This window comes from Halichoerus grypus, chromosome 15 (genome assembly GCF_964656455.1).
Source record: "Halichoerus grypus chromosome 15, mHalGry1.hap1.1, whole genome shotgun sequence".
Lineage (NCBI taxonomy): Eukaryota > Metazoa > Chordata > Mammalia > Carnivora > Phocidae > Halichoerus > Halichoerus grypus.
Window position 1 is genome coordinate 4,171,299 of NC_135726.1, and position 14,492 is coordinate 4,185,790.

The 14,492-nt window shown below is 45.0% G+C and overlaps 1 protein-coding gene across 2 annotated transcripts in view; it reads right to left on the reverse strand.

Annotated features, from left to right (window-relative positions):
- Positions 1–11,898, reverse strand: part of USP10 (ubiquitin specific peptidase 10) — a 75,147-nt gene extending 63,249 nt beyond the window's left edge. For both annotated transcript variants that reach the window (XM_036104872.2, XM_036104871.2), the window contains exon 1: positions 11,728–11,898. In XM_036104872.2, the coding sequence (XP_035960765.1) occupies positions 11,728–11,748 (21 nt within the window). In that variant the 5' untranslated portion in view covers positions 11,749–11,898. The remainder of the gene's footprint in view (positions 1–11,727) is intronic.
- Between the last annotated feature and the right edge of the window lie 2,594 nt (positions 11,899–14,492).

A 14,492-nucleotide genomic window follows, 5' to 3' on the forward strand; every position in this document is an offset into this window, starting at 1 on the left:
AAAAAAAAAAAGAAACAAAATGACAATGTACTTTACTTTCTGTCCACCCTAGAAAGAAAAGCCTATTTGTTCAACATGTGCCCTGGGATAAGAGGTAGTAAACTCTTTGCAAACTCAGCTGTGGTAATTCTGTGTCCAAGACCAGTCACTAGGATATTGCTACAGTGTCATCCTGTGTGAAGTTCAAGTTATAGTCAGCTAAGCTTCCAGCCAAAACTGTAGAGAATGCCTCTCAGATTAAAAAAAAAAAAAGAAAACTCTCTTAACTCTTTCTCATTGAACACTAGTCAAGTTAAATTTTAAAATTTAAAATTTGTGTTCCTCGCACTTATAATACATTTGTGGCAGGAAAAGCCAAGAGTTCAATAAGAAGATGGAACTAAGGGGCGCCTGGGTGGCTCAGTCGTTAACCGTCTGCCTTCGGCTCAAGTCATGGTCCCATTGTCCTGGGATCGAGCCCCGCATCGGGCTCCCTGCTCAGCGGGAAGCCTGCTTCTCCCTCTCCTACTCCCGCTGCTTGTGTTCCCTCTCTGGCTGGCTGTCTCTCTCAAATAAATAAATAAAATCTTTAAAAAAAAAAAAAAAAGATGGAACCAAGAGTAATTAGTTTAGGGACATCTGGGTGGCTCAGTCGGTTGAGCATCTGACTCTTGATTTCGGCTCAGGTCATGATCTTGGGGTCGTGGGATGGAGCCCCAAGCTGGGCTCCAAGCTCCGCATGTAGTCTGCATGAGACTGTCTCCCTCGCCCTCTGCCCCTCCCCCCCCACTCTCTCTCGATCTCTCTCCCTCTATCGCCCTCTCTCTAAAATAAGTGAATTAATAAAATCTTTTAAAAAAATTATTTTAGCACGTTTGTTTAGAATTGGAGGCAAGAATTTCCCAAACTGACAAATCCATGACCGGCAACAAAAAAGGGTAACAAGAATTTCTGAAAACAAATTGGCTTAATACTGTACATACAACCTCAGAGAAATTTGGCTACGACCAGACTTCAGGATGAATCAAAAAGCTCACCCCAGCTCTCTGGGACATCAGATGGTCACAGTTCGAATGAGCCGTGCGGCAGTCTGGGCTGTTCCCACACCGTCCACACTGGGTCCCACCCACAACGCAGAGCAGCTCTACGGCTCTGGGGAATGGATCTGTACTTAGATACTTTTGTCCCGTACAAACCTCAACACAGGCGCTAGCACACAGCAAGAGCTGGATAAATGTTGCTGAAAAGGAATTAGTCAGAAATTCCCATCTGAAGTCCCAATGTGACAGATCTTCAAAGGGGCAAAATTTTCAGGTGTTTCACGCTAGTTCTGTTCCAACGATTCATTCCACTCAGTGCTACAATTACATAGTATCACCTCTCACAGCGGGTACATGTATTTTTGTTGTTGTTCACACCTAACCTAGACCGAATAAGTTAAAAAATTTTATCCAAAATATGATTTAGTTAATCTTATGGTAAAACGTTCAACAAGTTAAGTGAAACAAGCTGGAAACAAAGCCATATGGAGGCTCTGAAACCTGAGCGTGGCTGCAATATCCGGGGGGAACTGCCTAAAACCCAGATCTGGGGGCCTGCCCACAAGAAGCCCTGCCCAGGAGGTCTGGCTGGCCATCAAGTTGCCAGATGATTCCCAAAGGAGAAGACTATGACCAAGAGTCACAACATAAGAAATACTATCACATAAGATGATTCCAAATTTCCAACATCTACTATAAAAAGGACTGAAGGGAAGCATTTCAAATTATTAACCTCATTAAGTCACCTCAGGGTTGTGGGACACTAAGGGTGACATGTGTTTCTTGTACTTTCTTTATTTCCAAGGATCATAAGGAAGGAACAAATGCTTGTTTTTATAAAGATGCTCCCCCCCGCAAAATAAAGTGAATAATGTCCCCAAATGGCCTTCCCTAACAAATCCATCCAATTCTATCACTGAGGACAGTCAAGAGCTATTTGCCTAGGGGCACCTGGGTGGCTCAGTCGTTAAGCGTCTGCCTTCAGCTCGGGTCATGATCCCAGGGTCCTGGGATCGAGCCCCGCATCGGGCTCCCTGCTCGGCAGGAAGCTTGCATCTCCCTCTCCTACTCCCACTGCTTGTGTTCCCTCTCTCGCTGTCTGTCAAATAAATAAATAAAATCTTAAAAAAAAAAAAAAAAGAGCTATTTGCCTTGCATTAATCCGCCTCGGATGTCCCCAAAAGAATGCCCTACCTTTTTCCCCTCAAAGTTCTGGGGTTTAACATGCTTGGGGTGCTGAAGTGAGCAGAAGTGCTGAATATTCCCAGATCTGGAGGACAGCCAAAAGATTGAAACCTCTGACAGCCCATGAAGTACCTCAACTAACCCCCTGGAAACCATCTCCACCAGCAATGCTAACAGAGTGGTACTACCACTTTTTAAAACCTGTGCTTTTATTACAAAAACTGTGGGTTCCCACAGACCCCCACCTGCTTACAAGATCAAAGGCAGTCTTTGGCTTGGACTCTCTCGAGGTCCTTCAGCTCTCCTCTGACTCCTGCCCCATCACTTCACCCTAAACATCATTTCAGCCAAAAACCTCTCCCGGGTCCCTAGACAAGCCTCAGGTTTTGGGACTTGGTTCCTCTGCATACTCTCTCCCATATGCCCTTGTCCTCTTGTTTCTCTGCCCAAATGTCACCTTTTTAGAAGAGACATCTTCCCAGCTCTCCCAGACACTCAGTCACTCTCTTCCTGTTCAATCCACCTTCCACCTCAACATCTCTTGAGCCATGCCACCTCTCTCCACTGCACTCTCCCTATTTTTTTAAAAGATTTTATTTATTTCCAGAGAAAGCGTGAAAGAGAGGGAGTGAGAGTACAAACAGAGGGAGCGGCAGGCAGAGGAAGAAGCAGGCTCCCCACTTGAGCAAGGAGCCCGATGATGCAGGGCTCGATCCCAGGACACTGGGATCATGACCTGAGCTGAAGGCAGACGCTTAACTGACTGAGCCATTCAGATGTCCCCACTGCACTCTCTCTAAACAAAAACCCAGAAACCCTCCTACCTGATCTTCCGATGGCCACTGCGACCCCATTATACCGAGTCTATTCTACACAGGGCTGTCAAAGAGAGTGAGCCCACACTGCAACATGACTATGTGGTTCCATGCTATATAAGCCCCTCCTTCCAGGTTTTTCTCAGGATAAAGTCATTAACACCTAAGAAAGCCTACAAGGTTGGACAGAGCCTGGTCGCCTCTCCTCTTGGACACTGAGCTCTGCATACACAGGGTTTCTCTGAGTCCTCTTATGTGCTCTCAATGCCCTCCAGCCACAGGGCCTATGCACAGGCAGTCCGCACTGTCTCACACAGTGCATCTCCCCTAAGGAGCCACTGCCAGGGAAACACTTCCCTGACTTCCCCAGGCCGTGCCAACACGCTGTGTCCCCTTCCTTTGGGACACACTTCTCAGCTTGGAATGACACATGCATTACTGTGATTATCTGATCAGCAACTGTGTCCCTCACCAGACAGTAAACTCCCTGGTAGGAGGGACAATGTTTTTGCTTGTCACCGAATCCTCAGTGCCTGGTACACAGTAGCCCCTCAATAACTATTTGCTGAATGAATGAATGAATGAAAATTCTTGACAATGTTCTTCACACTTCCGTTACAGGAATTACCACCCGAAACCAGGATTCACCAATTAGCCTGTTTCTCTCCCCTCTGCTACCCTGTGAACTTTTTCTGAAGCACACGAACTCTCTTCAGCTCTATATTCCTAATGCCTAGGCGCCAGAAATTTTTGTTTGAACAATCACAAAAGATACAAAGTCCTTTATATGTGGTTCTGAATAAAAGTGTCTGATAGCCTACAAATTAATTCCAAATCAAACAGAATGCTACCCTTGGAAGACCTGATTTTGCATTTTATTAGAGTCAGAAGTAGCTGAATGCTGTTGCCTCTGGGGAGAGGGACCTGAGGTGGGCAATGGGAAAGTGTTTTATTTTCTGCCATTGTAGCACTTTGATTAAAACAAGGGGGGGAGAAGAAAACCTGATTTTAATAAAAGACGGGAAAACCCAGGCTAACTACCAATTCCCCCACTATTCACTCGAGCTGGTAACCTACCAATCTCTCCAACTAAGGAAAGGTTCATCCTCTCAATAACCTCTAATGAAGAGGGGGAACCAAGAGACAAGAATCTGAATTTGATTCAGATCTCTTTTTACTATACAAAAACTGGATGGCACGGCTGCTGTAACTGAGGGGTTGAATTCTTCAAAATACCATTTCTTAAAAAAAAAAAAGTGTTTGGACATTTTATTACTCAGAAATTTCTAGAACACTTCCACAGTTCTCAGTATACTTTAACCTCCAGAATATCTGCTCCATTCCCTGGCAAAAATCAGGTGAAAAGAAGAAAATTACTATGCTTGAAGAGATGCCTTCTAAAATTTTAAAACCAAGATTTGCTCCCAACAGTTCAGCTCAGTGACCGTCTGGCTAAACAGACCATACAATGGAACAACAACAAAAACGCCCAGCAGAAAAAAGCATGGAAAACATATATCACCTCTGGAGTTTGTGTTTAAAAAAAATCAATACTGGGGCGCCTGGGTGGCTCAGTCATTAAGCATCTGCCTTCAGGGGCGCCTGGGTGGCTCAGTCAGTTGAGCATCTGCCTTAAGCTCAGGTCATGATCCCAGGGACCTGGGATCGAGTCCTGCATCGGGCTCCCTGCTCAGCGGGGAGTCTGCTTCTGCCTCCCTCTCTCACTCTCTGTTTCTCTATCTCAAGTAAATAAATAAAATCTTAAAAAAAAAAAAAAAAAAAAGCATCTGCCTTCAGCTCAGGTCATGATCCCAGGGTCCTGGGATCCAGCCCTGCATCAGGTTCCCTGCTACGCGGGAAGCCTGCTTCTCCCTCTCCCACTCCCCCTGCTTGTGTTCCCTCTCTCGCTGTGTCTGTCAAATGAATAAATAAAATCTTTAAAAAAAAACAAAATCAATACAGACACACCCCACACAAAATTTAGTAATGAATAACGTATTAGCAACTCTTAGTAAGATTACTATCTTTAACGTTTCAATTTGGAAGGGGGGGGAACCTGGGTGGCTCAGTCGGTTGAGCATCCAACTCTTGATTTGGGGTCAGGTCATGATCTCAGGGTCCTGGGATGGAGCCCCACGTCGGACTCCGTGCTCAGCGGAGAGTCTGTTTCTCCCTCTACCCCTCCCCCTGCTCATGTGTGCACTCTCTCTCTCAAATTAATAAATAAAACCTTTAAACATTTCAGGGGCGCCTGGGTGGCTCAGTCGGTTATGTCTGCCTTCGGCTCGGGTCATGATCCCAGGGTCCTGGGATCAAGCCCCTCATCGGGCTCCCTGCTCCGTGGGAAGTCTGTTCTCCCTCTCCCACTCCCCCTGCTTGTGTTCCCTCTCTCGCCTTGTCTCTGTCAAAAAACAATTTTTTTTTAATCTTAAAAAAAAAAATCTTTAAACATTTCAATTTTTATTTCATGCATTCACCCATTCCATAAACTTTCATTGAGGAAGTGCTATGGCAAAGTCACCATGTGAAGCACTATGTCTTTACCAGTCTCTTGTAGAAAAGCAGTCTGGCAAAGCAGAAAAAACAAAGAATTCAGAAGTCCAAAGGCCTGCTTGCAAGGCCCTGATCACACATTCAACAGCCATGGGACTTCAAGTCACAAGCCATCAGGGTCTCACTTCATTCATCTGTAAAATGGTGATGACAACACAGTGGCCATAAGGATCAAACAAGGTACAGCACTTTATAAACTATGAAGCTTACACACTGCACAACATTCCTCAAATGTTGACTACTGCAACATTTAGTGTTTTATTATTAATATGTTCTTCCTTGTCCAATTATGGGATCTACTCAGAAGACCTACTTCAGGTCTCAAATAAATATACACATCTTGGCAGCCATCTAAGTGGAATTACTACTTAAAATATCAAGAGACATACTTTATAACACCGGGCAAGACTCTCAAAAAACTCCAGAATAGGGGCACCTGGGTGGCTCAGTCAGTTAAGCTTCTGCCTTCAGCCCAGGTCATGACCCCACCATTTTGGAATCTTCTTGGGATCACACGGAGGTGGGCTCCCTGCTCAGCAGGGAGCCTGCTTCTCCCTCCCCCTGCACTTGCACTCTCCCTCTCGCGCACTCTCTTTCTCTAACTCTCAAATAAATAAAACCTTAAAGAAAAAAACACTCTAGAATTATTTTTCACTGTCAAATTCTCTTCCATTTCCCCTAAAGCTTCAACACGTCATATCAGAAGGAAAAAAAATTAAGATTTTCAGAAAGAAGAGGGAGAGTATTTCAATGACATAAGATGAAAGTCTCTCAAGAGAGGCACTGCTTCTCTAGAGTTATAAGATGTCTAAAATAGGAGAAACCCAAAAAAACACTAAAATCCTCTTAACAGTTATCAGAATACCAAATAAATTCATAAGTTAATTAGTCCTAACTAAATTTAAATGAATATAATAAAATTTAAAATGCACTCCTTTTATCCAGGGCAAAGGATGTCATCATGTTTCTGTGAGACCAAGTAAACAATGCAGACTATAACCTGTTACACCAAAATGCAAATCAAAATTTTCTACACAGAATCATCTTAAATGTTCTTGAGCAGTTCCATTTCACGAGGTCTGTGGCTTGCAAATGTAACTTATACAGACATCTAGCTTTATTCAATACATTTTACAACACAAGTATTTGTGACATGTACTCATAATAATGCAAAACCACCATTTTTGTGGACAGTGCGAGACCCAAGTGGTGAAAATAGTCTGGAAAGCTGTCCCCACCACTTCTAGCACAACCAGCAGGTCTCATCTCAGAACAACAGCTCCGGGGGGGGGCGCACCATTCACGGCACTCTGCCCTTCCCACCCCAGCCAGCAAGCTGTCTGCATACAGTACAGAGAAATGAAACAATTTTCTTTTTTTAAAGATTTATTTATTTATTTTAGAGAGAGAGAGAGAAAGCACAAGCAGGAGGGGGGAGAGAGAGAATCTCAAGCAGACTCCATGCTGAGCACAGAGCCCGACGCAGGGCTTGATCTCACAACCTTGAGAAATGACCTGAGCTGAAACCAAGAGCCAGACGCATAATTGACTGCGCCACCCAGGATCCCCGAAAAAATTTACCTCATAAAACAAGAACAAATGGGGTAAGAAAATCTGCCACCATCATATATGATGAAAAGGGAGCAAAGAAAGAGGGAGGAAAGGAAAAAGGCAACTAGATGTAAAAATCAAGTACTGAAGGTACAAGAGTGGGGATCCCAGCCTTTCTACTGGGAGCTACTTTCACTTGTAGCGCACCAGTTATGACACTCTTGAATCAGACAGTGTAGGCTTAGGAGACGTCCCTCAAGCCGATACCAAAAACATAAATTAAGAATTAATCTGAAGAATGACAACCAATAAAGCTGCAGACAAAGCCCAAAAGGGAGGGGTCTGAGAATCACAAGAGTAGCACGTGGACACACGGCGGCAGGCACCGGGGTTAACACTCCACGCACATTACCATCTAACAATTCTCCAGTAAGCCTGAAAAGGAAACTCCAGGAACATATGCTCTAATCCTCTCTGCACTACCTTACTCTCCCAGTCCTAAGCCACACCTCTAGCGACTCTATACCTCACCCACTCTATGCCCAGAAGAGGGCACCCAGAGAACCGTATGTGTCAAGACAAGAGGGCAGAATGGAGTTATTGGCCAACAGATTCTGGTCTCTCAGGTCTTCTGCTGGAATGGGGTCACAGATGAGGAGCTTTCAAATAGTCAGAAAAGAGCCAGCTCATGGAAAGTCTACATTTTGAAGATCCTCATCCAGGTTTATGATCAATTCTATGATGTCTGATCCTTGAAACAAATACTGAACATACCCCAGGGGCTACCTTTATGTCACCTACAGTAGTCCTTAATCCAGCCTGTAGTGACAAAAATGGTCACAAACAGACCTCTGGGGGGGGAGGGATCACTTCAATAAACGGGCAAACTGCAATCCAAGCACACGTAAGTCTTTGGAAATGAACATCTACACTGCTGAAGTAGCACTAAAGGGACAAATGACAGTAATCCAATGGCCTAAGGCCAATAAATTCCACTTCAAACAGATTTATCTGTTTTGTGCCACTGTGATACTTGCATGGGAGGCAGTAAATAGAAATGTAACAGCCTAATTACAAATCCAAAAGCGAGCTCTTCCTACAATTTATCATGCTTTAGTATATTATCAGTAAGAAGTGTCCTCAGCAACCACCTTTAATAATCCACTTGAAAAACCAGATCCATTAACAGCAAATACTCACATGTCTGCAATCAGTAAAAACACAAAGACAAAAAAAGAACCCTGATGTAACTAATAATTGAAGTAGAGATGATACAACTTTTCTCAATTACCTGAATATTACACTCCGAACATGGCACAAAGTAAATGTGCCACTAGGTTTGTCATTAAATAATCATTAAACCTTGTAATCCTTTCCTCCTTTCAGTTTTCCTATGTGAACCACTATTTAAATCATGCGGGTTCCACATAAAAGTGCACTGTAATGTATGTCCTAACTTTTGCTCTAGAGACGAATTTGGAATGAGGCAGATCCGCTTAGCATTCACTGTAATTTCAATAAACAGTGGTCCCAACATGATGGCTCAAGAGCATGAGGTCAGGGCCCTGGACACACCTCACCTGCACTGCTGCTCTGTAAACCACAGCAGCAACCATCAACTCACAAACTTTAAATGGCATATCTAGTCTTAGGACATGTCTGGGTATTTTGCTGTCACTGTGCAAAGGAAAATCAGGATCTCCAAATATCCTGCATTTCAGATAATTCTATTTAATTCAGCTGCTATGTGAGACTCTGATAAAAATGTATCTTTTGAGAATTACTAATAGAGCTGTCAGTTATAAACAGATATTCAATGACACAGTAACACTCTGCCATATGCTGTAAATTGGATCCAAGAAATTCCATAGTATAAAATGTGGGGGATCCGCTACTGTGAGGTAATGAAGACTGGAGTGAGCCCGCTTCAGAGGACCAGGACAGAAGCAGCCCCCGTGATATTCAAACAGGGGGTAGGAGGCGCTGTTGAGGGAATCTCACTACAAACAACTTCAATGACCACAAAAATCTCTTCTGGTTTAAGGAAGAACTGGTCAGTTCAAACTAATTATGCCAAATCATTTCATCAGACAACAAATATTCATAAATGAGAGATGTACTTACACTTCAACTGTAAAGTTCATCCTTTGTATTTGTTAAAATGTTGAAAGCTACTGGCATTAGAAATGTTTCCAAGTTCTGCACTGGTTCACTTCAATCCAGGGAACACGATTCAATCAGTAATAGGGAAACAGGATATAATCTATATAAATTTTCAAAACTGTACCCGTAACAATTCAATTTTAATATAAAACCCTTACTATTAATTTGTGGTTTTCATTCCCAATTGTAAACAAGTAATACACTAACACCATGCTTAGCACATGGTAAGTGATCACTATTTGTTGAATGAATGAATGGATGACCACTGACGCTGCAGGATCCTCAGGACCAAAGGTAACTGAATGAAAACAAATTTCTTAAAATGCTCAGCCTGACTCAAGCAGGATACAATCATGAAAGCCTGTCACATGATTTCATTACTTGTTTTCACTACTATTCTTTTAAAAAGAAAATTAAGAGAAATCAAACTAATCCTCTGCCACTTTCTCCATGCTAGAACTTACCAGCATTTAGATCACTCTTAAAAATAAACCCAACGGAGGCGCCTGGGTGGCTCAGTTGGTTAAGCGACTGCCTTCGGCTCAGGTCATGATCCTGGAGTCCCAGGATCGAGTCTGCTTCTCCCTCTGACCCTCCCCCTCTCATGCTCTCTCTCTCTCTCTCTCTCTCATTCTCTCTCTCAAATAAAATCTTTAAAAAAAAAATAAACCCAACAAAAGAATAAACTCAGAGTTACTAATATTTATGTTCAGCTGACTTCAGCCACTGCAATTTTCTACAGATGTGTATAAGCAATATTGTAGTATAAAACATAAATACTAGAACAATGAACGCAAACGAAATTACAATTAAGTTTACATACTGTCACAGCTAATTATCATTTCAATCAATTTGCATTGTAATGGATGCTTATAATAATGGACTGAATTAGGGGCACCTGGCTGGCTCAGTAGGTGGTGTGTGCAACTCTTGATCTCGGGGTTGTGAGTTCGAGCCCCACAGTGGGTGTAGAGGCTACTTACAAAAATAAAATCTTGAAAAAAAACAATGGACTGAATTATCCCTAAACATGTTTTCTTCGTTTCCCAAAATCACTATGCATATTACATTACACATCAGCCCACAATCAATCTTGTACCTGTTCTTACTAATTTTAATGAGCTATGCACATTAATATTTAAGTTGAGAAAGCGGCAAATACCAAATCTCTTAAGAAAATCTTTCAAGTATACATGTGTAAAAATTATTCAAACACTAAACCCCTTTTTGTGTGTTCAAAGAACCATACTAAATACTCACAAAAGTAGATGTACAAGCGAACAAAAAGTTAAAGGGGAAAACTTCTACTGCAAACTACAGTACTAAAAATGTGACAGAATTCCAGCCTCCTGTAAGATCTCATTAAAAAAAAAAAAAGGTTCTCGCGTTTTAAATTTCACGACACACATTAATTACAATAGCTACTAAAATCGACTTCATTTCCTAAAGAGCGAGAAAAACCAATTTACAGAGGGTTAGTATTTACCGGCCACCAGTTTTCCCAATAGCTACTTTCACTTTCCCATACTTAACTTGAAAGCACCCTGGGATGGTATAAAGTGCAGTAATTTCTAGGGATTAGATGTCAAAAAACCAGGGGTCTAAAGCAAACTTGAAAGATAACACCACATGAGTAACTGTAATACCACAAAAGTAATTGTAATGGGGGGCGGGGGCTCGACTCTATACGTCCGTACATCTCCCTAGAAGAGAAAGGTGCGTTCTACCCTTCTTCCCACTACGGCATTATAATAAACGGCCCCTAAACTTTAGATACAGCTGAGACATGGCGCGTTAGTGTCAGCCAGGCTGGGATGGATTCGTGCAAAAGATGTCACTCTGATGCAAGTAAAAGTACGGTCCTGGCGACTCAATTTCCAGTTCTCTTTGCAACAGTAACCTAAGGCTGCTCCTCGGTGACTCGAGTCCATAAACCAGAAAAGCAGCAAACCCCCCGCGGTCAATCAAGCTGAGGAAGCAACCTTCGGGGACATGTGGGCAGCGAGGCACCCCCACGCCCTGGGGTCCCGCTCGGCGCGGAGCAGCGAGCCAAGCGCCTGGAGGGCCCTTGCCGCTGCGGGGCCTCCCGAGGCACCCCCCCCCCGGCTGCCTCTCCGGGGCGCCCAGGGCCCCCTCCGCACCCCCAGCTCCCCCGCGGTCCACCCGGAGATTAACCCCTTCGCGCCCCCGTGCCCTCCGCAGGCGCCCGGCACCCCTCCCCGCCGCTCCCCCGCGGCAAGGCCCTGAGGGCTCCGCGCGGGGCGGCGGCGGGAGGCCGGGGCGCGGCGGCGGCGGGAGGCCGGGGCCTAGTCCGGGGCAGCGTGTCCCAGCGCCCTCCCCCACTCCCACACGCTCGCTCCGGGCAGGGTGCGCCCGCCCGCCCCGGCGCCGCCCGCCGCGGCGTGGGGCCGCTCCTGCCCAGGACGCGGGCCGCCGGCTACCTGCGGGTTGCGGAGGGCCATGGCGGCCCGTTTCAATGGGCCTCGGCGCTCGTCCGACTCCTCACGCTGCTTCCCCCGCCGCCGCCATCTTCTCGCCCGCACATACACACTCGCATCGGCCGCCGCGCCTGCGCACTGGCTGCGCGCCGCGGGGCGCGGGGAGGCCGGGCGCGCCGGGCGCGTGCTGCGCCTGCGCGGCCGACAGGTGGGCGTGCGCGGCGGGAGCCGGCCTGATGGCCTGTGAGCCCGCGCCCCTCAGCGTTGCCTGTCCCCGGGCGGCGCACTGGGGGTCCCGGGCCCCGGCACTGGTGCTAGAAAGGGAAAGGACGGGGGACGGAGGTGATAACGCCAAATCGCCCAGCCGGTCCGGGCTTCTCACCTGCTAGGAGGCCACCCGGGTGCTGGGCGAGACTCGGGACAGTCCGGAGCCTGAGGTCGGCCCGGGCCCCGGAGCCGCAAAGTCTCCCTAGGCCGGGGTCTCCCAAGTGAGCGCCGGAGGTCCCGGAGGAGTCCCCCTGTTGATGGCGATAACACTTCCGTCCATTCATTCATTTATTCACTCTTCATTCCACAAACATTGTCTGCGCGCCCACTCTGTGCCACGCCTATTGCCAGGCAGTGGAGAAAATTCAAATAAAACGCACGCGTAGAGCGCTCAGCATTGGGGCCTGGCAAATAGTAAGCACTCAGGAAGTGCTACCTATTACACACATACTTGCACGTATGCAGACAGATCCAACTTTTGGGTCACTGAACCCAGAAACAGTGAGCCCCCTACCCGACCACGCAGTTTACCATCTGATTTGGCCCCCTTTCTGGGTGTGTGACTGCAGACATGTTACTTCTTTCTTCAGCTTTGTTTTCCTCACCTACGAATGAGACCAATGCAATTTCTTACCTCAAAGGATTTCGGTGAGGATCGTATTAGATGAGCGTGAACAAACTGGCCAAGAGAGCCAGCCCTCAAAAAAAAAAAAAAAAAAAGTAGCTACTGTGATTATTATCCACACTCCTTATCATTGGTTTCACTTGTTCAACAAACGTACACAGAGAGCCTGCTATTGCCAGACCCCGAGCTAAGAAGCAGAGATCAACAGTAAGATCCATTGCTACATTCTGTTAAGACAGAGGGCCTGGTCTTTTCAAAAATGGGACACCATGAAAAATATCAGGGGGAGGGAGGATATTGCTCTAAAATAAAAGAGCTAAAAATATAACCAAATACAATGGGTGAATCGGGATCCTGGTGTGTTTTTTAAGTGAGTAGATATCTTTTGACAATCAGAGAAATTTGAGTATGGCTTCTTATTGGTATTTGTAATGGTATACTAATGATATTGTGCAAGTGTGAGAGAATGTTCTTATTGTTAGAATATGCCTCTGAAGAATTTCGGGATGAATGTCATAATGCCTGTGTTCTTTTTTTTTTTTTTAATATTTTATTTATTTATTTGACAGAGAGCGAGAGCAAGAACACAAGCAGGGGGAGTGGGAGAGGGAGAAGCAGGCTTCCCGCTGAGCAGGGAGCCCGATGTGGGGCTCGATCCCAGGACCCTGGCATCATGACCTGAGCTGAAGGCAGACGCTTAACGACTGAGCCACCCAGGTGCCCCTGTGAGTTCTTTTTTAATAGTTCACCAAAAAACAGTGTATAAAGACAGGCAACTATACATAGAAAGCAAATGAGGAAAATGTGAACAATTGGATCAAAGTGGTACTATCAACTTTTCTGTATGTTTGAAAAAGTATATAACAAAAAGCTGGGGGAACAATATAATATTGTATCCATGCTTTGGTTACAAGAGAAAAATTATATCTGCATGTGGATAAAGACAAAGGGATACAAAAACCCAGTGGTGTGTTATGGTGGTTGATGTCTGATTTTTATCATAATCGTGTATAAAAATTAAATGGGACCTAATTCTAATTTTCAAATCACCCACAGAGATATTAACACATGGTTTCAATACAAGGATGTAGATGGTAAAGAGAAAATATCAACAGTTACCCTGGGCCCCCCAATGCTGAGTAGGCCCTGGTATTTGCAACCAGTTTAGGGGCATTGGAGGAACCCAGAGTCAACATAGGCCTGAATTAAAATCCGGACTCCTTCACTCACTGGTTGTGTGAACGTCAGCAGGTTACTTAACCTTTCTGTAAATCTTTTGTAAAAAGAGGTATGGTAGGGAAAATAATACCAGCCCCCTTCCCAACCCAAAAATATCTACGTCCTAATCCCCAGAATCTATGAATACATGACTTCACATGACAAAAAGAACTTTACAGATGTGATTATATCAAAGACCTTAAAATGAAGAGATCATTCTGGATTATCTGGGTGGGCCCAGGTAAGCACAAGGATCCGTATAAGGGAAAGAAGGAGGAGGCTGGAGAGTCAATCAGACAAGGAAATGTGGCAACAGAAGCAGAGTGGGGGGAGAGAGAGAGAGATTGATCTGAAGATGCTGTGCTGCTAGCTTTGAAGGTGGAGGAAGGGGCCGGGAGACAAGGAATGCAGGCAGCCTCTACAAGTTGGAAAACACAAAGAAACAGATTTCTTCCTAGTTCTTCCAGAAGGAACATAGCCTTGCCCACACCTGGATTTTAGTAAATCTTCTGACCTACAAAATTGTAAAATAATCATTTGTAAAGCAGTAAATTTGCAGTCATTCCTTACAGCAACAATAGGAAATCAACACAGGGAATAATATCCCCTAACACAGGGAATAATATCCCCTACTTTGCAAACATGTTGCCAGGAGGAC